This window comes from Pseudochaenichthys georgianus, chromosome 5 (assembly GCF_902827115.2).
Source record: "Pseudochaenichthys georgianus chromosome 5, fPseGeo1.2, whole genome shotgun sequence".
Lineage (NCBI taxonomy): Eukaryota > Metazoa > Chordata > Actinopteri > Perciformes > Channichthyidae > Pseudochaenichthys > Pseudochaenichthys georgianus.
This window is the reverse complement of record NC_047507.1, coordinates 10,555,777-10,579,852: the sequence shown is the minus strand read 5'-3', so window position 1 is coordinate 10,579,852 and position 24,076 is coordinate 10,555,777. Positions and strand designations below refer to the sequence as shown.

The following is a 24,076-nucleotide window of genomic DNA, read 5'->3' as shown; positions in this document are numbered from 1 at the left end:
AGGTTACTATTTACACACTATCAACACACCCAGTCTTGCATCACAGCGTACTCCCACTTCGCATCTCATATTGCCAGAGGCTTCTTTAGCTGTGTGTTTCATGATCAGTTATCAGCAAGATACTTTCCTCCAATGTGAATTTTGTGTTTTTAGTTTAAATGTTTATCATATTTGATGCTAAATCGAAACGGTTGTATGTGTCACAAGTGGGTTTTTCATTATTTAGTCTCCATGGAATGCAAAGGGTGTGTCTGTACTTTTCCTTCCCACTCTGTTGGTCTGGTTTTTATTATTTTGCTCTTTTGTTTGCATTTGACTTGGCGAGGCATGCCCTCTAGTGGAGGATCATGTGGCTGTGATAGAATATCATTTGGAGCTATTCCACTATTTTAAAGAATCTTGCCGGTATTGTGTTGTTCTTTGGTTGTGATGCATTGTCTGTTTTCCATTTCAGACACCACTGAGCACGGACGAGGCCCTGGACTCTCTTTCATTTGGGTTTGCGTCTCCAGCCGCTCCAGCTGCACCCAAGAAGCAAGAGGTCAGAGTCTTTAAACACGTAGCGCTCAGCTGCTAGTCCATTCTCCACCTTTACACCTCGTTGCCTAAATGGCAAAAGTCTGTAACTAAAATTCCCAGTTGGCCATGTCTGCTGTGAACAGTATCAATTGAAGACTTTTTAGGCAGTCCAACAAATTGCTCTTTTCTTAATTCCAAACTAAAAACTCATTTCTTCACCCTGGCCTTCTAATCATAGCAGAGCATGACTCATGACACTTCCCTGTGTTTGATTTTTATATTTGCTGTTGTAATTTATTGTCTTCTGTTTACATTGGTAGTAATGTGTTATTTATTATCTGCATGTGCAGCACTTTGGCTCGACCGAAAATCGTTTTTAAATGTGCTATAGAAATAAGATTTGATTTGATTAATGAAATATGCATACAAAATATGGAGGCGTGTGGCGCAGTGGATAGAGCCTTGGTACAGGTTCAAACCCCACTGCAGTCAGCATGTCGTTGTGTCCCTGGGTCCCCAAATTGCTCCTGTGGGGATTGTCCACAGTATTGAGTATGTAAGTCGCTTTGGAAAAAGCGTCTAACAATTAATGTAATGTAATAAAAAGGACTTTATTGACAGCGTCAGCCTCATCTGCTGGTCCTGCTAACTTTGCGCCACATCCTGTAAAATGAACTTTGAAGTCTCTGTTTGAAAGAACAAAGACTTCTATTGTCTAATGCTGTGTCTCCGTTGCAGGTAATGACTGAAATGTCTGCAACAGTTCCTACTGTGTCTGTATGTCCTCCTCCAGCTGATAAAAAAGCCAAGATGGAGAATCTCTCGGATGATTTCTCCCTGGAGTCTTGCCTTCCTGCCGCTACTGCCACGGTACAGCATGTTCACACCTCCTTTTCTTTCCTCTTGACCGGTCAGAAAGGTTGTTGTTCTTCAATGTTGTCTTTGTCTGATTTTATAGAAAGCAGCTCCTCCTGTGTCTTCATGCAAAGCTCCTCCTGCTGATAAAACAACCAAGAAAGTGGACACCAAGCCCAAGGCGGATGGGGTGAGATTAACAGGAGTTAATGTGGATCGTTTGAAACCATGTCCCTTCTTCTTCTGTCGTAAAGGGACATTTAAGTAGATTAATAACTTTCCTCTCTGTTTCTCTCCCCAGGGTGACTCTATGTCTCTAGATGCTCTCAGCGCTCTCGTTGACACGCTTCCAGAAGATTTACCAAAACCTGATCTCCCTGACCTCAGACCTGAGGACGTCATCTCGGTAGGAGCACACGCAGCAACACAGCCTCGTCCTCATATTATCTCTGACTCTCTAATAAACAGTACAGTCAAGACACAATTGTATCTCCTCCCAGAAGCAGTTTCTTAAACACAGACAACACAACAATGCCCTTTTTCCTATTTTTGTCCTTTCACAGGAGGACAAACACAAGAAGGAGAAGGGTGTGTTTGTAGGAGAGAGGGAAGACTCAATTGCTCCAGAATACAGGTTTAAGAAGGAGGACCTCAAAAAAGTGCCTGCTCTAAAACCTGAGGTGAGAGTGGGAAGATGTTGCCGTTGAGGCCTTTAAAGTATAAATGTGATATGAATACAGTGAACGCAGAATTTACAATATATGTTTGCATTGTCCCCTTCACTCACAGCCCGTCTTCGGTACTGCTGATGCTCTGGACTTTTTGTCTGGAGACTTCATGGACTCCTCATCAGCTCCTCCTGCACAGGTACATTGTGGATATCTCACACATGCATATGTTTTGAGTAAAGTAGTGTATAAATATTGCAGGAATACAGTATCTTACATTATCTCTTTAACGTGGTCTTTGTTGGTTGTTGCAGAAAGCCCCTGTTGTGGCTGTGTGTCCTCCTGCCAACAAATTCATGCAGGAGAAAATCCCTGATGATTTCTCTCTGGAGGCTGCAACTGCCACGGTACAGCACACTCACATATCTCTGATCCAGTGTAATGTTGATCATCTTCGTTCATCAAGGATACAAAACAAAGAAAAAGAGGATTGTTATGACTGACTTTGGCTCATTTGTACTTTTTTGAAAGTATCAAAGTGTTCCCCATGCAAACAGAAACTAGAAGCAATAAGGCAGCATGCAGATCGGCAAACAACTGCTTTGTGTACAATAAAAACGCTAAAATGCTGTTATCAAGCAGGTATAACATTTCCGTAATAATTCACCCACAAAATGGCCATTGGAAGCCAATTGCTCAACCTGTGATACCTTGAATTAATGAAGACAAAGATTTTCTCGCAAGCCTTTAAGGTTTGATGCATATAACTATATGGGGGCAACAGCAAAGATATCTAAACATCTATTTCCAAACTCTCAAACTACTTGTGCACTTTAGAGGTATCATTTAGTCAGTTGCTCATTACTTCACAAACACATGCACTTTCTCTAAAACTTTAATATTGAATACACTTCTAAACACTCTCAAGCTTACATAGTGCTACTTATCCGTTCAAATCCGAAATGTATTCATTTGCAAGGTTTTAATGAAAATGTACAGTTGAGGTTGATGATATTTTGTTTTCGATCATTAAACAAGTATTTGAGGAAATATAAATGATAATGAACTTCTGATGTCCTAAATAGAAAAGTTAAGAGATTATTTGGGATTTTTTACAGAATGTTGTGCAATCCAGTTGATATTGAGATATTTGTCAGAATCAGGTAAACCTTTGACCTGCTGCTTGCACAACAACAACACCTCAGGGGTTCACCAAACATCCATAGAGTCATGGTGTTAGCATTGCCAAAAACACACAGGTTTAGAGCGTCTTTTAGGTTAATGTTTGAGTTAATTGTCGATGTAGGCCACACCCACTGCCAGAACATATTTGACCGCAGGTATCTTTGTGTAATAAACCAATACATTAATACAAAGTTTAATTTCACCCCTTTTGTCTGGTGTAGAAAGTGGAGTCCAGTTTTGCCGTGTGTCGCGGTCCTCCTGCTGGTAAGAAAGCCGAAGTAGAGATAACCGCTGCCGGAACGGACAAGCTCAAGAGTGGTCAGGTGAGAGAAAAATCAATGTTCCCCCTTAATTCATTTCCATCTTTTGTGTTTTTCCAAGTTGCCTTTTGTGTGCTAGAGACCTTTTGCTTTGATATTTAAATTGTGTATGAGAGATCAATAAAGCACATTCTCTGTTTTTTCCGCAGAGTGACTCCTTCTCCCTGGATGTTCTCAGCGCTCTCAGTGACACGCTGCCAGCGGACATGCCAAAACCTGAACTTCCCAAAGTCAGACCTGAGGACATCGTCTCGGTAGGAGCACACACACTCTCGGAGCTCGCAGCCTTGAGGACACCTTCTGCTGTTGGCATATCGGTAGCATTTGAGTCAGTTTCTCACAGAAAGACTCAACAGGCATTATTATCTCCTCAACTTTTTTTTTAGGAGGGCAAACACAAGAAGGAGATGGGTGTATTTGTAGGAGAGAGGGAAGACTCAATTGCTCCAGGATACAGGTTTAATAAGGAGGAACACAAAAATCTGCCTGTTCCTAAACCTGAGGTGAGACTGAGTCAAATGTGGTTTACGGCTCTTATAGTTTCACCGTAATGTGATGAGTATGTTATTAATACATATTTTGTCTTTCCTTCCTTTGTTTCCCTCCTCCCCTCCACATGCAGCCCACCATGGGTACTGCTGATGCTCTGGACTTTTTGTCTGGAAGCTTCACGGATTCACCATCAGCTCCTCCTGCACAGGTACAGTGTGGATCTGTTACTGTTAAGACACTAATATAAGAATATGACAGATTATCTCTTCAACTGTCAACTCTTTCGGCCACTGCAGTTTCACCTGTGGCTACAGTATATGACCTAAGCAATAAAGCAGCATGCAGATTTGTGACACTCTGCCGTCCTGCTTGCGGCTTTGTGAAACTGTAGTTTGGAACAGTGGCTCTTGCGGCTAAATGCTAACATTAGCTTGTAAACATGCTCACCGTGACAACACAAACATGGAAGCATTCTACCATGATTAACACAAGCTGAATTATATTCCCTATTCAGTCATAAACCAAAGAATTGGGCATATTGACATTTTTACCGGATGATTACCAGCTTAAGAAGCAAACATACACAGCTACAGATAGAAATTGATATAAAGTGTAATGTCATCCGTGTTGTCTGGTGTAGAAACTTGAGCCCACTTTGGTTATGTGTGAGAGACCTCCACCTGCTGTCAAGGCGCCTCTCGACACCCCTGTTCCTTTTCCTGTAAAGCTACACTTTGGATCTGTTATTGTTAGGCAAAAAATAAAAACAAAATACATTTTCTTTTCACATATAAAAGTTAAATAAAATAAGAGTTTACAGTCATACTAGCGGCTGTATGATAATTTAGTACTCACTTTACTCTGTGAGGCTGTATTTTGGATCACTGGCTCTCAGAGCTAAATGCTAACTTTGCCATACTAACATAATCACCTTAACAATGCTAACATGATGTTTATAATGCCACCTGGGCATATCCACTGTCCTAGTTTAGCATGTTAGCATAATACCATTTGCTTATCATCAGAAAATAAAGCTGAGACTGATAATGATATCCATATTTAATCACAGACCAAGATTTGGACAAATTACAATTTTGACCTGATCTGTAAAAAGACGATGAATACAGCAGAAAACCATTAATATGAGGCTTGATGTCATCTCTGTTGTCTGGTGTAGCCAATTGACTACAAACTGCCTGTGTGTCTCGGACCTCCACCTGCTGTCATGGCTCCTGTCCACACTCCTGTTCCGGTACAGTGTGACACACTTATCAGCGGACATACATGAAAATTAAAGAAAATTAAAATAATCTGTTATCCCTTCAAAGAGTCTACAGTCAGCGATTCAGTGAGGCTGTAGCTTTGAACACTGTCTCTCAGAGCTCATTGCTAACATCCCATGCTAAATTCCTCGACATGATGTTTATGCCTTTTTGGCATATCCACAGAGTTAATTTTTATGTTTGCATGCTCATATTTGCTTATGCACAACAGCTGGGACTGATGATGATATGAAAAGTCAGTGACAAACCAAAGATTTGGACAAATTAGAATTTGACCCGATGATTATGTAAAATAACAACAAATACAGCTACTGAAATCCATTAATATGATGTTTGATGTCATCTCTGTTGTCTGATAGAAACTTGAGCACACTTTGGTTGTGTGTCAGGGCCCTCCACCTGCTGTCATGGCTCCTGCTCTTCCTGTACAGCACATGTGTCAAACTCAAGGCCCGGGGGCCAAATCAGGCCAGTGGTGGATTTAATTTCGGCCCGCAGGATAATTTCTAATTACTATTAGATCTGGCGCGCCGGTATATTGCACGCACACCTTCACTCCATCCTGAGGGTCTCCTCAGCGCAGAGCCTGAGCCCAAACATTGATGAACTTGCACCCAAGATGAGATGCCTAGTATCTGGCTTGAACTAGCATCACAGAGCAGCAAACTGAGTTTCAATGGATGTTTCCTTCTGCACTTTGTTTCTCACGACAACAGGCCATGTTTGTTTTTTTCTTTGAGGGAAATAGTTTTTTTGAAGCTCTTGTTGGCCTGTGGGAAAATGTAATCATAAGAAATGACTCCGGAAAAGCTGCAGATAGAGCCATAAGAAATGAATGCAACTGATTATTTAATGTTGTTGTTATAGGCAATAATTTAGGCTTTCTTAGTTCCAGGTTTAATATTTGCAATAAGTTCATTTCAAAAAGTTTTACAATAAACATTGAACCAGTCCGGCCTTCGACTAGTAGCCTACCGATTTTTTTTATTTTGGCCCACTGTGTATTTGAGTTTGACACCCCTGCTCTACAGCTACAGTGTGGATCTGTTACTGTGACAGGCAGAAAAAAGTACGAGTTGTACAAGAAATATATTCACATCACATTTTCTTTTCAACTGCTGTCAGTGTTGGTTGTTTTAGAAAGCCAACGTACTTTCTTTTGATGCGGTTTGTCCTCAGCAAGTCAACTGGGCGACCACAGTTCTTCCAGACTGGCCAAATCACTTTTTCATATTTATACGTTTTATCCATTAAGGATAAAAGTTCATGTCATGAACTGGAAGTCCATGCATTTGGACATCATCAAAAAACTACCAGTAGAGCAGCACGTAGATTAGCTGCAGTCATGCTCCCAGCTCTGTGAGACTGTAATTCGGCACAGTGATTCTTTGAGCTAAATGCTAACATCAGCATGCTAACATGCACACCTTAACAACGCTAACATGATGTTTATAATGCATGTCAGCATTCTCCCAATTGCTTATTAACACAAAGAAGAGATCAGGCTGATAATGACATTACTGATCAAACTGGACATATTTCAATTTTTAAATTGATGATGGCGTAATATGAAAACAGATACATCTACTGATAGCCATTCATGTAAAGTTTGATGTCAACGCTCCTCGTGCAGACACATGAGCACACATTGGGTGTGAGGGCCCTCCACTTGTATTCATCGATCCTGTCATGCATACAGAAACTGTAGGGTCTGTAGCATTTTGTGGTAAAAGGTCATACAAAAAGAATGATACCAATCTCACCAATATGTTTGCTTTGTCGTCGCTGAAAGCTGTGGTCTTTATTTTTCAGACCAAAGTAGAGGACTTTTCAGCTCTGGATATTCTTTCTGAAGACTTTGTGTCTACAACCAAAGCTTCTGGAGTTCAGGCACCTGCCCCTCCTGCAACCAAGAAAAAGACACCAGAGGTAAAGCTGTGTGTGTGTGTGTGTGTGTGTGTGTGTGTGTGTGTGTGTGTGTGTGTGTGTGTGTGTGTGTGTGTGTGTGTGTGTGTGTGTGTGTGTGTGTGTGTGTGTGTGTGTGTGTGTGTGTGTGTGTGTGTGTGTGTGTGTGTGTGTGTGTGTGTGTGTGTGTGTGTGTGTGTGTGTGTGTGTGTGTGTGTGTGTGTGTGTGTGTGTGTGTGTGTGTGTGTGTGTGTGTGTGTGTGTGTGTGTGTGTGTGTGTGTGTGTGTGTGTGTGTGTGTGTGTGTGTTTATTAAGGATCCCCATTAGCTTTTGCTCTCGACAAAAGCTACTCTTCCTGGGGTCCGACACTTAAAACAATACAACAATAATAATACAGCAACATTTAGGACACAAGTCCTGACATCAACAACAACATTAAAAACATCTCCAATATCATAAACAACTGTTGTCCTCTGGAGCGCCCTAACAAAGTTGACGTCATCCATGTACAACCACAAGAGACAAAACCCAAGACTGATAAGGTATTGCTTCTATTACTACAATGCATTTTTTTATATATGCGTCTAAACTGCATACAAAGTAAAATAAATTGTGCATTGGACTACCTCATCTTGCATTGTATCTTCTTTTACTTATCTCACTATTTTTTTTACGACAGTCTCATTATATTCCTCTTCTCCTTGTCTCCTCAGGATGACTCCTTCTCTCTGGATGCTCTCGGTGCTCTCAGTGACACGCTGCCAAAAGACCTCCCTAAACCTGAACTCCCCAAACTCAGACCTGAGGACATCATCTCGGTATGGGACACTCACAGACACACAATCACTCCCATTAAAAAAAACTCAAACTGGTTTTTGCTTCACCTAATCCACAAGATTGTGTTGCCTTATCATGTGTTACATAATCAATGGTAGATATAGTAGGGGTCAACAGATGTACGTTTTTTGAAAGTTCGATGCCAATATTGAGAGCAGGGTGGCCGATTTCTGATAAATACAAAATTAGACACACAATTGCAAAGATGTGATGAATATTATAAACACTGCTATTGTCTGCTATTGTATGTCCAGGTAGATCTGCACTCTGTCTTCAGTGCAGATACAAATAAAATAACATATACATTAAAGAATTATCCACAGATAATCAAAACATTTAATTTTGTAAAAAAATTAAATGTTAACTCCAATTATAATCATTCTTGTGCAAATCACATAACTTGCCTACTTTGGACCATACTGGCACAATTCCCTGTATACATACATGCTTTTTAATTCTTTGGGTTAGATGGGCAGACTGGATTGAGCGTGTGCCTGGTACGTAGTAAATAATGTCCCCAATTGTTTCTTTAACTTGTTTTAACAGGAGGACAAACACAAGAAGGAGAAGGGTGTGTTTGTAGGAGAGAGGGATGACTCCATTCCTCCAGAATACAGGTTCAATGAGGAGGAAAGCAAAAAAAGGCCTGCTCCTAAACCTGAGGTGAGAAAAATGTCTGCAGTATTTTTAGTTTAATGATATGTTAACACTCTTTACCTTGGTAGTATTGATAAATCAGACATCTCACCCTTATTTCAACTTATATCTGTCTCCCAATATCATACTTTAATCATCTTTTTCCTTGATTTCCCCCTCGTCCTGCAGCCCTCCATCAACACTGGTGATGCTCTGGACTTTTTATCTGGAGACTTTGCGTTCTCCTCATCAGCTCCTGTGGTCCAGGCTCCTGTCATCACCCCCTCAGCCCCCCCTGCACAGGTACACACTGGATCCAGCACTGGTTGATGTAGCTCGAAAGCAGGGGTGGGGAACCTCCGGCCGCGAGACCATTTGGTACGGCCCTCGAGGTAGTTTATAAACACACGCAAAAAATGAAAGAAATCTAGACCGCAAAAAATTAAACAAGCGAGTGCCTGTTTTTCCTGGCCAGGTCAGGGTCCTTGAACATAACACGAGCCTAACGTGTCATCACGTGGTATATGTCTCGTCTGACAGGGGTGCAGTTCTGACCGAGAGCACCAGAACGCCGCTCCGGCACTTCCACAAATGTCAGTACCCATAAGGAGCCGTACACATGCCGCAGTTTCTGCGTGGCTGTGTCTTTAGTTGAAAGCCCAGTGGCGATCTGTTCATCTGTCATACTGATCAGACAGTCAATAACTTTGTTGTTATTAGCATCTGGTTAGCTAGCTATGCTAACGAATATAAGAAGCTTTTTCTACAACCAGGGAGGTAAAGGCACATCTTTATATGATCATTATAGTTATACAAAAATAAGAGAATAAAGTAAACGGGTATAAAATACTATATGACAGTAAAAATAAGTTGTTATTAATAAACAAGAATACAGTTTGAAAGGAGAGTGATTTGTAAAATATCCATAAATAAAAAGAAATCTGCTTACAGTTCTGTTTATGGGTGTTGAGAGATGTATCCATAGATCTCCTCATGTTGCTCTCAAAGTGCACCAGGTTGATGCTTTTAACTTCAACATTTAAAAGAAAATATGGGTTCCCCCCGCCCCACTTAAATCATGTTCACATGGATAGGAAACTAAATACATTTGCACACATCTTGTGTCCAATATCTTTCTGTTTTGGTGGTCATGCCACAACCGTGCACGTGCATGCATTCTGACCTTTTTGTGATTTTAGTATTTTTAAGCAGAGGTCAATCATTTGTACGGCCCTCGGAGGATGTTGAAAAAAAAAAATTGAAATGGCCCTTGAGAGGAAAAAGGTTCCCCACTCCTGCTCTAAAGAATACAATGTGATGCAAAGGTACTTCTATGCATTTGAAAAGTCCTATAGAAATTAAACACCCTATATTTTGTCACTCCTTCAGCCCTCTGCAGACTTTGCTCTGGACGCCTTGGCGGAAGAATTTGTTTCCTCCAGGGCTGCTTCGACGGTGAAGTCCTCTGCATGTGCTCCCACAGAATCTGCCGCAGATGTAAACATAGCACGAGTACATCTCAAGCCTTTTTTGGACTCTCTTAATCCCTGCAGTAACATGATCGGAATCTTTTTGTCTGTGTTTGTGCCTTCAGCCGGCCGCAGGAGCAGACAATGCCCTGGAGGCCCTGGATGCTCTGGATGCTCTGTCAGACACCTTGAAGGACATCACACCCGTCCCTATGCCCGCCCCAGTTCCTACCAAAGACCTCGTCAATGTAACATGAGAGAGAATATTGTTGTATTTGTCGGCCAGTCACCTCAGCTGTTCTGATTGTAATCTGTTTTTGATTTTGTTTTTTTACAGGAGGAGAAGCTGAAAGAAGAAAGGCTGATTAAGATGGGGGAGAGAGACGACACGTTGCCACCGGAGTATCGACCCACTGGGGTAAAAAACAGTCTTATATCTCCCTTTGTTTCTGTTGTACGGAAGCCTTGAGAGGCCAGTAGGGAAACATGTATATATTGATCAACTATCCAAGCCTGATAGTTCTTGGTTTGAAAGTTAGTGACTGGCTCTCACACAATATGTGGACTTTGTGTTTAAAATGCAGGGAGAAATGAAAACCTAACTTGTAAGAAAACTATGTATTTTTACTATTTAGAACATGGGTAATGTTGCCCTTCAGCCTCTTGTGGTCACAATTGGTACTACAGTAACAAACACTGACAATAATTCAGACACAAAATAACTTTTCTATGACAGGCCATAACTTGTCTACTTGTTTTAACAAATGGAATAAGTAAAATAAGCTAACTTAGATTTTCTTTAAAGCCATAAACATTAGAAAACTATATTGATTAGACTTAAAAAAAAAATGTCACCAGAATTTGTTTCATATTGGCCTCTGAGGAATTCTATAGTCATTTTTATGTTGCAATTTCGTACTTCATATGTTTCTCGCCAAGTGTTGAGTGTTTCATCCAGACTGAAATATCTAAAGACCTGTATGATTGTTTGCCATTACATTTTCAACAGACATGTGTATCCCAGAGACTAACTCTCATTTAAATGTGGGACTTTTCCACTTAGTAGAGCCCATCAGCCTGGTTGATTAACAATTTAGGTTTAGGTAAGCAGCTGCTGGAGCATAATTCAAAGTATTAGTGCATGTTTTAGAAATACAGTGAACAGTTTCAACAGTGAAATATTATTTAGTTATAAAATAGAGGATGTAATAAAGAAGAGACATTGTCCCTACCTTAACTACCTGCTTTAAAACAGAGCTATGTGGGTTTGTTGATTTGAATATCTACTTTGATATGCATGATATATGTTTTTCACAGCTTGTAGTAATTTTACTATTAGTCTAATGTTTACCAATGTTGTTTTAAAGGATATTGGAAAAGTACCTGCACAACCAAAACCTAAGGGGGTAGGAATACACACACACACACACACACACACACACACACACACACACACACACACACACACACACACACACACACACACACACACACACACACACACACACACACACACACACACACACACACACACACACCGTCCCTGGCAGGCGTTACCGCAGCATCCTGACAAAAACAACTAGATTCAGTGACAGCTTCATCCCGCAGGCATAAAACTGTTAAACAACTGAACTGCTGAAACAACTTCATAAGATTCATCTGCTACTTAGTAATTATTTATCTATTATCTAATATATCATTCCAATAACTTGTATATAGACTCGTATTGCACTATTTTTCTTTTTGTATTACTTTTAATATAGTATATTTTAATATTGTCTGCTTATCTGTATTATTGTGTTGCATTGTTGGAGAAGCCTGTGACCTAAGATTTTTAATGACATACTCTGTAGCTATGTTAGTTTGACAATAAAGAACCTTGAACACACACAGTCTCAGAATGTGACAGTAGACAATCGAGCACTGTTAAATGGTGTAAAGTTCACTGTGGATAAACCACATGCACTTCCTGTCTCTCTGCAGAAGTCTATGGATGATAAGACAGCGTTGGACCTGCTGTCCAGTGACTTCTCTGCTGCTGCCTCTCTACCTGTAGCACCCGTCGCTTCAGGCGCTGCCACAACAAAGCTGGAACCTCCTGTGCTGGACTCAGAGCCCCTGAAGGTAGCACGGGAAATACACTGTTATTTATAATATTTACATTTATAGTTCCTCCTTTTATGGAAATCTTAATGTTTGCTATTAAAGTACAATGTGGTGTGCTGTCATATTTCAGTACTGCACCAAACTTTTTGCATTTTCTGCTGTTTTTGGATACAAACTTTATCAATTAAATGTAATTAAATGTGCTTTTTTGACATGTTACAAAGATACATTTCCAAAGTGTATAAAGGATTATCAAAAAAAGTGAAAAATTCATAAAATCAAGCAATGTAGGGAATAGTGTGCAATTGTTGTTCCAGAATGAAATTAGCAATTGAAAATGGCTAGCTGGATTTTAATTTATGCAGAAATCTTAAACAACTGTATTATTGGTTTGTTTATCATTCACTTTATTTATCATTCTTTCCTAGCCAATGGCTGGCGCTGTCCTGGACACCCTGTCCAGCACCCTGCTCCCAGACGCCCCAGAGTTCATACCTAAGTCAGACAAACCCAAGGTAAAATAAGATCTGTGAGAGGTCTGGATGTAAGATCACTCCATCAGATGATTAAGTAAATGTTAGAGACCAAATGTAAAGCTTGACATCTAATGGTATCAATCTGCTTTTGACTAATGGCATTTTATAAGCACTGACGTTGGGCACTTTTAGATTTCACTGTGAAACAGCGCCCTCCGTCGGTCATGTAATAGCATTAAACCGTATCAGAGGTCTCCTCGTCATGGAGCTCGAGGAGTGTTGGGCCTAACCAAGGTGTCAACTTTGTTACAGGGCAAGAGCAAGTCAAAGTCAAAGTCCAAAGTAAGCAAACTGCTCGCTGCATGAAGAAAACAATGACGTTCGATTTGCATGATAATGTACAAAGGATTCTGTGAACGTGTAATTTAACCAAATGAAAAAACAAAAAATCTCTATCGGTGGATTCCTGTGGAAATCTGCATGTGATGTACTCTCCTGTCTCTTTAGCCGATGTGAATTCGTCAAATAATGTTGTGAAATCTGCATGTGATGTACTCTCCCGTCTCTTTAGCCGATGTAAATTCGTCAAATAATGTTGTGAAATCTGCATGCAACGGCGCTGCGTCTTCTCTTCCTTTCTGTATTTTGTTGTAAAACGTCAATCTTATATTTCAGAAGCACCATGCAGAGGAGCCTCACTCTGACCAGCTCCCAGCACCGCCAAGCTCTGACGTCGTGCCCAAATCTACAAGGAAGGGAGGCAGGAGCTAGACCACTGGGTAAGGATTGTTCTCATCTTATGCACGATTTCTCCTGATAAAATCTGAGGATCAAGTGCTGACTGCTGAACATGTGTTGCAGGTTGTCAGAGCAATATGACCGCCCGGCCACAGGGACTTCAGTGAGGGAGCTGCTCTCTGGATAATGATTCTATTTTTTCTAAATCGCCTAGAATGTATACTGGATGAAAGACAAACCAAGACACACACACACACACACTCACACACTCTGCATGTGGCGCCTCTTTTGCTTGGTTTCACATGTATTTAAGTATGTAAGATGTTGGTTTTCTGTGGAGAATATGAAAAGACTGTTGAAACAAGATGGAGAATAGAAGAATGAGAAAGACAGAGGGGAAAACTGGTGGGAAGGAGAGAGAAAGTCAGGTGATAATCTTTTGTTGGTTGGTGGTTTGAGCGTGCTGATGAGGAAGGCGCCTCCTGTCAGAGTCCTGCATGAACATGTCAGCTGACAGTTGTTCACACACTAATATTACAACTGTTGTGATGTTGGTTGGAGCGGAGGGGGGTGTATCGTATCGGGATGTTTGTGCAATCTTGATGTACACAGAAAAGCACATTTTTCTATCATGATCAGATGCCATTAATACACTAGTGTACAGCTTAGTTTGCTTTCTATTTTGGACAACACATAGTTTACATAATTACATATGTGGAGGTTTCCAGGAGCTTAATTATATATCCTAGGGCTTCTCGCAAATACCTTTACATTTCTACAGAGAAATATCTGTTTAAAAAAAAGAAGAAGAAGAAGGGTCTTTTGCATGCATTTGGCCTTGTAGAAAAAATAATTGCTTGTGTCCAGAGGTGCACTTAGTGAACTGAGGTGGCTCCAAGCTTTTTTAACTGCCTTTGTTTGTATACTGTAAAAAAAAAGAAGAAAAAAAAGTTGTTGCTCTATTAAAGACAACACTGTTAAAGTTAAAAGGTTTTTAAAATGTAAAGTCCAAAATCAATATACGGCACCCTTGTTTTAATTTTTTCATGGCAAAGGTTTTGTGTGGGTGTGAGTCAACATGTGAGATGTATTTTAGATGAGGGAATGCTAATTCAATAAATAAAAATATGTAAAAACGGTTGTGGTTGTGTGTGTGTGTGTGTGTGTGTGTGTGTGTGTGTGTGTGGTGTGTGTGTGTGTGTGTGTGTGTGTGTGTGTGTGTGTGTGTGTGTGTGTGTGTGTGTGTGTGTGTGTGTGTGTGTGTAGAAAGAGAGAAACAGAAACTAACATGAACCGCTTTAATATAAAAAATACAACAGGACATTTATACGCACTGAACGGGAACCGCATCTCTTATAAAACGATCTTTCTTTACTTTTCTTTGCTCCTGACTTTGTGGTTTTTCACTCTGCATGCAGACTTAGCAGCCCACTTCATTTTGACTCTGAGGGGCTCACAAACAAAAATGATTTGCTCAAACCTCATGTAAAACTTAATATTCATGCCCCAAGACCGTAAATGATAGATGGGGTTGCAAATGTGAAAAAAATACATAAAATAATAAACATGAATATAAACACAATTTTGGTTTTGATTGAGTGACAATATATTTTATTTGTACAAAATTTCAAGTTACAACAAATCTAAAAAGTAGGATAATTCACAAAAACTGTACATCCAATTTAAAAAAAAAAAAAAAAAAAAAAAAAAAAAAAAAAATCAATTAGTTTTACTATCTGGGTCTGATAACTCTGAACCCAACGACAAAACATGCTACTTTGAAGGGAAATATTTTACTAAATAAAACTCTAAAATGTTCAATAGCAAATTCTGTTTATATCTTTAGTTATATATATTTTGTTTTATAAGTAAAGGAAGGTGCCGTTCTACTTAAAAAAAAAAATTCATGAGGGTACAGTACAAGTCAACAGTTTCCCGATTAAATTGTCACATGGCCATATACAAAAGCAAAATTAATTATATAAAAAATGTCATTTTTAATATAAACATATCTAGGCTTACTTCTAAAATTCTCAGGACTTCAGTGTGTTTTATGATCAATATTCAGATGAATAGACATTTCATTTCAAGTTATTCCAATTAGAGTTCGATCTAAATGTGAAAGCAGTGCATTATTGTCGTTATCAATTAAATTAAATTCAAAACCTTTATTTATCCAGGTAAAATCCCATTGAGATCAATGATCTCTTTTTCAAGGGAGACCTGCAGCAGTAGGTTCCACAAGAAGACATAAACTACAGAACAACAAAAGGACATCATACAGCAAAATGTACAGGGATTACAATTTACATATTTAACCACATGTACAGGTACCAACAGCATCTGATCAATGCAGGTAAAACTTTGACGATGAAGATATTTGAAAGTATTTATAAACTGAACATTTTCTTTATTAACTATCAAAAACAATGAAAATGTTTAAGCAGAAAAAGAGTGACCATGAATGTGATTAAGCTGAAATAAGACAGTAAAACAAACATGACTGTTGGTCATCAGTTGTTTTCCAGGAGCCATCACTGTCTGTGTGGGATAAACAAGGTATTTACAGTGGCGTTTTTATATGTACAAAAGTGGTGGGGCACGAACAACTTAGATGTGTATAAGCTTCTGATGCTTTTTTAAACAAGTAAAGTTTAAGGGACATGGAAAAAAAATAAAATAAGAGAGAGAGAGAAAAACAAAAGTCGGGATAAAGGGTTAGTTTCTCGTGCGCACGAGAAAGTATCACGAGAAACTAACCCGTTATCAAGATTTTTTTCCTATGGAGAAAGTTACCGCTGCACCAAGGAGGAAGTGGAGCACACAGGAGGAGACAACCATTTCATTGCAGACTGTTATGTTTACGTGGGGTTATGCCATTGCATACATTATTTGAGGGGGGTGCTAGGTGGACCTCTGTCGCCTGTTTTTATCTCTCTCTCTTTTTGTTGTTGTTGTTCATGTCCCTTTAGGACTTTAGGACTTTGTTACAGCAACAAGTAATACATTACTGTAACTCCATTACTTTTGTAACGTGTTACACCCAACGCTGCTTACAGCCAATCAGCTCTCTGAATTATGAGATGACGTTTGGTGGGGTTGCCAGTACTTTGCCCCACTGGTGATTATTTTTTTGCCGCACACTTTGAATAAAACAATTATCTGAGCATGCGCAGTGTAGTTTTTACAGCACCCATTCATTTTGACAGCAGCCCCACCTAGTGTCAGCAGAAAGTATACCTTTTTAGGAGTATAACTTAATACTAATGCAGTTACTTTGGTGTGAATAAATTCAATCGAAAAGGATTGCAGGGCCGTAGATACATTTAAAAACACAGGTTATGCCCTCGTTTCGAAACGTGACACTGCCTTAAAACAAAAAAGAAGAATTATATTATTCTCCCATGGTATTAGTAAACGGTTTATTAACACTTTATTTTAGGGGTGTGTAATTCCTTATAGTATCCCTAAAGTAAATCTGCTGAGAATGTGTTACTTATTACGGGGAAATGGAGCGAAGTTCAGACAGAAAATTAAAGTGGACCGATCATGCTATATTTGAATAATATAGTGTAGGACCATACCTATATAAGGCATATTTATACTTTTTATTTTTCAAAATACCAAACAGATCATGCATTTTAGCCATTCCTCATTTCACTCAATTTAACACTGTCTTTTCATGGGCTGATTCTGTGAGAACAGCACCATCTACAGGCCTGGCATATGTACTACAGCGTCTCCAGCGCTTTCGAACGGCAATGTCCGTGGCTGTCTCCTCCTGATTGGTGGAGTTGGCCCAATAGCCGTAGCACCACTTCTGTGACGTCATAGAAGTGTTCAAATCTGGATCAGTCTGTATCAGATCCATTGCAGCCCCTTTTTAAGAGATTTGGGTATGGAGGAAAATAGAGAGGGTTGTGTTTTCTGACACTTGGTGAGTTCCCTGGAACACCGGGGACACATATTCATGTATAAAAGACGTACAAAAGTGCATTTTGCATGATAGGTCACCTTTAATGCGGCTTTCACACCAGCGCTTTTCAGTTTCTAGCTCCGAGCGGGAGCTTTTCTGGTTCAGCTCCGGTTTCCCTTTTCAGCTCCCGCTCTGTGCACACCGCCCACTGGCGCCCCAGAGCTGCCCTTGCTGCGTCATGACGTCACCGTTTACATCGCTGATTTGCCCCCCAACGGCAGCTCACAACAACAACAGCAACTGCGTCGGGTCGATGATCGTGTTGCTTTTAATCACACGAAGCCAGAATAAATTGAATAACGACTTCTCCAACCTTATACTTTTCTCCAGAGTGCCGTGGTTCATTGTTTATTAATGTGTTTCTGAAGCATTTACCGACCGCTGCAGTGCTGCTCTTCCACAGGAGTTTATTCTCCCGTTAGCTCCCGGTTAGCTCACACTGCAGCGGCCGCTCTAAAGTATTCACTGTCCGACTCACACAAGCAGCTGATGCATATCCCCAGTTCCCTTAGCCTAAGTGAATGTGTGTCAGTCTGAATTGACACTGTTTGGTATCACAACGCTGTTATGAAAGTTTCTCTGGTATAAAACGGGTGATGTTAGCATAGCAACCGAAGCTAAACTGACTACTTGCATCCGATAGCTGCAATAATACAAAACAACATGTCTGCCTCTCTCCACAATGATCGATAACAGCGAACGGATGGTTCAGTTAGTCTGGTTAGTGTTGCCTGACTTTATAAAGTGTGTTTATAGGCAACCCTGTCTCCTAAAAATTACGTTCCCACAGAACTAAACTGCATTCTCAATTACGTTTAGCTAGAAACGTATTTACTCCCACGTTACGTTTGTTATGAACGTATCTCAAATACGTTTATTTTCTACATATCTTCTAGAAACATGTTTTCTCCCAGGTTACGTTCCTTATGAACGTATCTGAAATACGTTTATTTTCTACATATCTTTGCTATTTATTGTCTTGCTTATAATAATGATAATAGTCATTTATAAATATCATTTTAGAGCACACCTTTGAAATCGACAATCGGGCTCGATATATGGTTAAATTAAAATCAGTAGGCGAGGCTGTTTCGCCAGCTGTTACTCTCATGTGCGAGGCAGAACATAATAGTTTTAACATGCCAAAAAGCTGCTGTGTCGTTCATTGCACCTCAAACATTAAAACAAATCCAGAGTTACGTGTTTCTGTACTTCCTCAAAGAAGAAAGGACAGTAACAGAAGAGCTCTGTGGCTTCAGGCTTGATCGCCGTTCAAATGACAGCGTTGGTTTCCCCAAAAGTGGGCGGGGCTGTAAAGTGAAGTAGATTTTACTGTCATCTATTATTCAAAACCATTCTATTTATTCTAACGTATTACATGCCAGTGTTTTATCTTTTTATTTATTTGTTTTTATTTTAAATCGTATAATGTCGGACTTTTTTTGTCGTCTTTGAGGAAAAGAAATGGGGTTTAGAGATTCAAAATACTGAAATCTGTATTTTTTAAAATCTCTTCCTTCTAATTTGTTATTCTTTTCTAAATAACACACTGTTATTTACTCAACAATAGCACACAATTATCCTTGTTTTTATTTATTCGTTTAATTCTATAATCTTGGGCATTTTAGCATGCTTTTTAGCCGTAAATAAAGTCACCAGAAACAGACGGGACATTTCGAGATTTAGGATGGCCCAAGACACTACACCAGGGCCGGCCCTGACCAATTTGCTGCCCTAGGCAAGATTTTAGCTGGCGCCCCCCCCCCCAAATGCAGACACTCACTATGATTCGCACATGCACGGTTGTGGCATGACCACCAACACAGAAAGATATGGACACAAGATGTGTGCAACTGTATTTAGTTTCCTATCCATGTGAACATGATTTAAGTGGGGGAGGGGACCTCACCTCCTCTAGGGGGGTCCGGGGGCATGCACCCCCGGGAAGACTTTTTTTTAATATTGAAGTTTAAAAGCATCAATCTGGTGCACTTTGAGAGCAACATTAGGAGATCTATGGATACATCTCTCAACACCCAGATGAAACAGAACTGTAAGTAGAGTTTCTTTTCCTTTATGGATATTTTACAAATCACTCCCCTTTCAAACTGTATTCTTGTTTATTAATAACAACTTTTTTGTACTGTCATATATTATTTTTAGGGCTGTCAGTCGATTAAAATAGTTAATCGCGATTAATCGCAAATTAATCGCACATTTTTTATCTGTTCTAAATGTACCTTAGAGGAATATTTTTCAAGTTTTTAATACTCTTATCAACATATGAGTGGACAAATATGCTTTATGCTAATGTTTATTATCATTTGAACAATGACAAATATTCTCATGAATATTAAACACAACAACCTGGAACCTCTCATTCAATAATACACTGTGTGTGTGTGTGTGTGTGTGTGTGTGTGTGTGTGTGTGTGTGTGTGTGTGTGTGTGTGTGTGTGTGTGTGTGTGTGTGTGTGTGTGTGTGTGTGTGTGTGTGTGTGTGTGTGTGTGTGCGCGCATGTGTGCATGCAACTCAAGGCATATGCTCGAACGGGAGCTGCCTGGACGCTGCAATCATGTTGCTGCAATCATGATGTCCCGCTGTCTGGCTTCCTGCATCAAGTCAAGTGCTCGGCGCAGTTGTGGCGAAATGTCGCTCCTCTGTTTTCATTTAAACAGCTCCTTCTATCCGTTAGCGCTGCTAGCTAGCACCAGATGCTAACAACAACAACAATGCACGTAAGGTCTCTCTCTCGCTCGGGCCACACACACACACACACACACACACACACACACACACACACACACACACACACACACACACACACACACACACACACACACACACACACACACACACACACACACACACACACACACACACACACACACACACACACACACACACACACACACACACACACACACACACACACACACACACACACACACACACACACACACACACACACACACACACACACACACACACACACACACACACACACACACACACACACACACACACACACACACACACACACACACACACACACACACACACACACACACACACACACACACACACACACACACACACACCCTCCCGGTCCTCCCGATGGCCAGTCGGTGCCTGCCGGTGAGCGTGGAATTGTGGTCTGCCACAAGCGGGCGGCAGGAGTGGGGCTGTCAGCAGATGGTATTTTAAACTCGATGCGCTCTGAGACTACGGGGCGGCCGAGGAAAAAAATACACATGCGTTAATCGCGTTAAAATAATTAGTGGCGTTATTTTTTTTTTCGTTAACGCGTTATTAACGCGTTAACTTGACAGCCCTAATTATTTTATACCTGTTTTTCACCTCTTCTCTTATTTTTTTATAACTATAATGATCATATAGAGGTGTGCCTTTACCTCACTGAGCTGAGGTTATCAGAGCCTCTCAGTCTTTCAGGAGAGAGCTCTCTAAAGCTCTCCCCTCGCGGCCGCTTACACAGTAAATTCCAATGTTAATAAAAGCACACAGAAGCTGTGTACGTTTTTTGGGAGTTTGATTTATTTTAAATGAACACAAATATAAAATTAAAACCTATAATTGCACACATTGCTATAGTTTATGGGCGCTGTACGCAATATAGGCGTAGTTCTGTTAGTGTAAGAAAATAAGATGTACTTTGTTGATCCAAAATCGGGATTTTGTGTTATGAAATTAAAAAAATAAAATAAAAATTATTTCTAACTTCTTCTTTTTCTCCCCAATTTGTGGCGCCCCCTATGGGTTGATGCGCCCTTAGCATTCGCCTATACTGCCTATGCCGAGGGCCGGCCCTGCACTACACTACCCATAATCCCCAGCTATCGTTTGGGACTACAGTCCCGTTGACAAACCCCGTGATGTTGCGCCAAGGTTACGCCGAGCGTCAAGCTCTTTGAAATGGAACGAAACCACGGCAGACTATTCAAAACTGGACTCGAACGCCCCCCCCAGAACTACACATGCTGGCTATTGTGTTTCGCAACATGTTCTCTATGGCACGTCTCTACTGGGAATTGTAGTTTTAAAAGACGTTTTTTCCCAAATGTAGAAGTTGACAGTATTAAACTGTGTACAGCCCTGGAGGTTTAGGCGATAGGAAACACATTGGTGTGTACACATTTAAAACATGTAATTACTAAATGGGTGAAAATCGCTTGTATCCATAATGGGCAGCATTAATATATACCCACACGACAGCTCATTGTTACTTTGTTATTCTACTCCACTACAATTCAGAGGTTAACCTGGTATTTTTACTCCACTACATTTAGTTTAGTTACTTTGCAGATTCTGATTAATGATGTGGAATATAAACAACCCTTAAAGCAGACTTTAGTTACACCTGAATACAATTCAGGGAAGGTGATTGTCAAGTGCCAACAATCAGGAGAGATATTTGATAGTTGGTGCTTGAGAAGACTAAACATTTATCTGCAGATCTTTATAAAGTATATTCATTACTCGTTATTCTCTACTAATAGTTAATTAAAAACTGTATAATGGCTATTTTGCACATCCCTTTCAAGATTTCAAGGTTTTCTAAGGTGTATTGATCTTATACACAACTTGGGTCGCAGGTTCCTCAACAGACATCTATCAATATGTGTGTACTGTATACCTCCACCATTAAACTGTCATATTCTGCACATTTCTTATTCTATCTACATACATAAGAGTATAATTAATGTGTATAATATCATTTAAAATAAGTGTTTCAACATAGTTAACATTGCAGGAAAGCAATATTTTAGACGTTAAGTACTTTGTCAGGCTTAATATTCATCTGTAGATAGATACCCCCAGAGCTTTTTTCTTGTTTAAAAGAAGACCTTAACCTAAAGTATTTTTTAATGTGTTAATAAAGGTTAATTCGTTTTTCTGTTTTGCACATCCTCCTATTAATATCTTTGAACATCCAGCACTAAACTGTTTTATTGTAGAGATCACTTAGTATCTTCTTGACTTTTTATATTCTATATTTCTATCATTGACCTTCTACTTTCCCGCTATGAAAGTATGTACTCTTAATATTGTTTTGATCAAATAAGATTATTCAACAAACATAATTCAATAACATGCTTTAACCACTAGGCGGTGCACACAAGGTACACACAGCATACTAATAATAACTTTGTATTATTAGTGTAGACACTTATGTATAACATCTGAAGATGTGTAATTTTATTCATGTTTTTACATAATTTTACAGGATATTGCTATACTATTTCTCTTGTTTTACTTCTTCACATTAATATCTGATTTGTAAAACATCACAGACAGAAAGGCATAGGCTATCCTTCATTTAATAGTAAGCTATTGAAATTGTGATTCCATAGATGTGTCTCCCATCACCCAAATCCCCTGACTATTCTCTCAACTCAGTATTTAGATTCTTATATTCAAAGAAAATCAGTAATATCTTTAAAAACTACAAGTCCTTTTTTATCAGCTGTGCACCGTTATGGTGTAAATATAACCAATATACCAATTGGATCAAATATAAAAGTCAGCCGAATTACTATTGATACTGCAAGGAGACGTATTTTGTGAAAAGAAATTGAAGATGTTGTTTAATTGTTGATATATTTATGATCCACGTCAAGTATTCAGTTTTGGCAGCAGTTCTCCTGTTTGTCTCTCTCTATAAATAAAGAATTACGGCAGATGTGTAATATTTAATGCAGCCGAACCGTGTATTACAATGCCGTTATGTGATGACTTCCAAAGAGAAAAGCAAGCACACTCTGAATTAGGTATTATTTTATTTTTCGTTGTCGGATATCATATCTCCATATCATATCAACACCATATCCCAGCGTGCATTGCGGCTAAAACATCCAATCAACAAGCTTCAAGCTGAGGATCTTGGGTAATCAGTTTAGTGGGTTTGTGGTGTGTATCGCTCAAAATGTCCCGTCTGTTTCCGGTGACTTTATTTACGGCTAAAAAGCCCAAGATTATAGAATTAAATGAATAAATAAAAACAAGGATAATTGTGTGTTATTGTTGAGTAAATAACAGTGTGTTATTTAGAAAAGAATAATAAATTAGAAGGAAAAGATTTTAAAAAATACAGATTTCAGTATTTTGAGGCTCTGAGCCCCATTTCTTTTCCTCACAGACGGAAAAAAAGTCAGACATTATACGATTTAAAATAAAAACAAATAAATAAAAGATAAAACACTGGCATGTAATTTACGTTAGAATAAATAGAATGGTTTTGAATAATAGATGAGAGTAAATCTACTTCACTTTACAGCCCCGCCCACTTTTGGGGAAACCAGCGCTGTCATTTGAACGGCGATCAAGCCTGAAGTCACAGAGCTCTTCTGATACTGTCCTTTCTTCTTAGAGGAAGTACAGAAACACGTAACTCTGGATTTGTTTTAATGTTTGAGGTGCAATAAACGACACAGCAGCTTTTTGGCATGTTAAAACTATTATGTTCTGCCTCGCTCATGAGAGTAACAGCTGGCGAAATTACAGCCTCGCCTACTGATTTTAATTTAACTATATATCGAGCCCGATTGTCGATTTCAAAGGTGTGCTCTAAAATGATATTTATAAATAACT

The 24,076-nt window shown here is 39.5% G+C and overlaps 1 protein-coding gene across 19 annotated transcripts in view; it reads left to right on the top strand.

Annotated features, from left to right (window-relative positions):
- Positions 1 to 14,628, top strand: part of cast (calpastatin) — a 45,555-nt gene extending 30,927 nt beyond the window's left edge. For 18 of the 19 annotated variants that reach the window (XM_034083782.2, XM_034083791.2, XM_034083780.2 and 15 more), the window contains 25 exons: positions 455 to 541; positions 1,258 to 1,389; positions 1,478 to 1,564; positions 1,676 to 1,780; positions 1,938 to 2,054; positions 2,164 to 2,241; positions 2,357 to 2,449; positions 3,449 to 3,550; positions 3,697 to 3,801; positions 3,934 to 4,050; positions 4,170 to 4,247; positions 5,217 to 5,291; positions 7,135 to 7,251; positions 7,942 to 8,046; positions 8,612 to 8,728; positions 8,891 to 9,004; positions 10,091 to 10,198; positions 10,296 to 10,418; positions 10,508 to 10,588; positions 11,538 to 11,576; positions 12,154 to 12,294; positions 12,705 to 12,791; positions 13,065 to 13,094; positions 13,428 to 13,531; positions 13,614 to 14,628. In XM_034083782.2, coding sequence (XP_033939673.1) covers positions 455 to 541; positions 1,258 to 1,389; positions 1,478 to 1,564; positions 1,676 to 1,780; positions 1,938 to 2,054; positions 2,164 to 2,241; positions 2,357 to 2,449; positions 3,449 to 3,550; positions 3,697 to 3,801; positions 3,934 to 4,050; positions 4,170 to 4,247; positions 5,217 to 5,291; positions 7,135 to 7,251; positions 7,942 to 8,046; positions 8,612 to 8,728; positions 8,891 to 9,004; positions 10,091 to 10,198; positions 10,296 to 10,418; positions 10,508 to 10,588; positions 11,538 to 11,576; positions 12,154 to 12,294; positions 12,705 to 12,791; positions 13,065 to 13,094; positions 13,428 to 13,523 — 2,334 coding nt within the window. In that variant the 3' untranslated portion in view covers positions 13,524 to 13,531; positions 13,614 to 14,628. The remainder of the gene's footprint in view (positions 1 to 454; positions 542 to 1,257; positions 1,390 to 1,477; positions 1,565 to 1,675; positions 1,781 to 1,937; positions 2,055 to 2,163; positions 2,242 to 2,356; positions 2,450 to 3,448; positions 3,551 to 3,696; positions 3,802 to 3,933; positions 4,051 to 4,169; positions 4,248 to 5,216; positions 5,292 to 7,134; positions 7,252 to 7,941; positions 8,047 to 8,611; positions 8,729 to 8,890; positions 9,005 to 10,090; positions 10,199 to 10,295; positions 10,419 to 10,507; positions 10,589 to 11,537; positions 11,577 to 12,153; positions 12,295 to 12,704; positions 12,792 to 13,064; positions 13,095 to 13,427; positions 13,532 to 13,613) is intronic. The other variant, XM_071203085.1, reaches the window with a different exon arrangement.
- Positions 14,629 to 24,076: the final 9,448 nt, after the last annotated feature.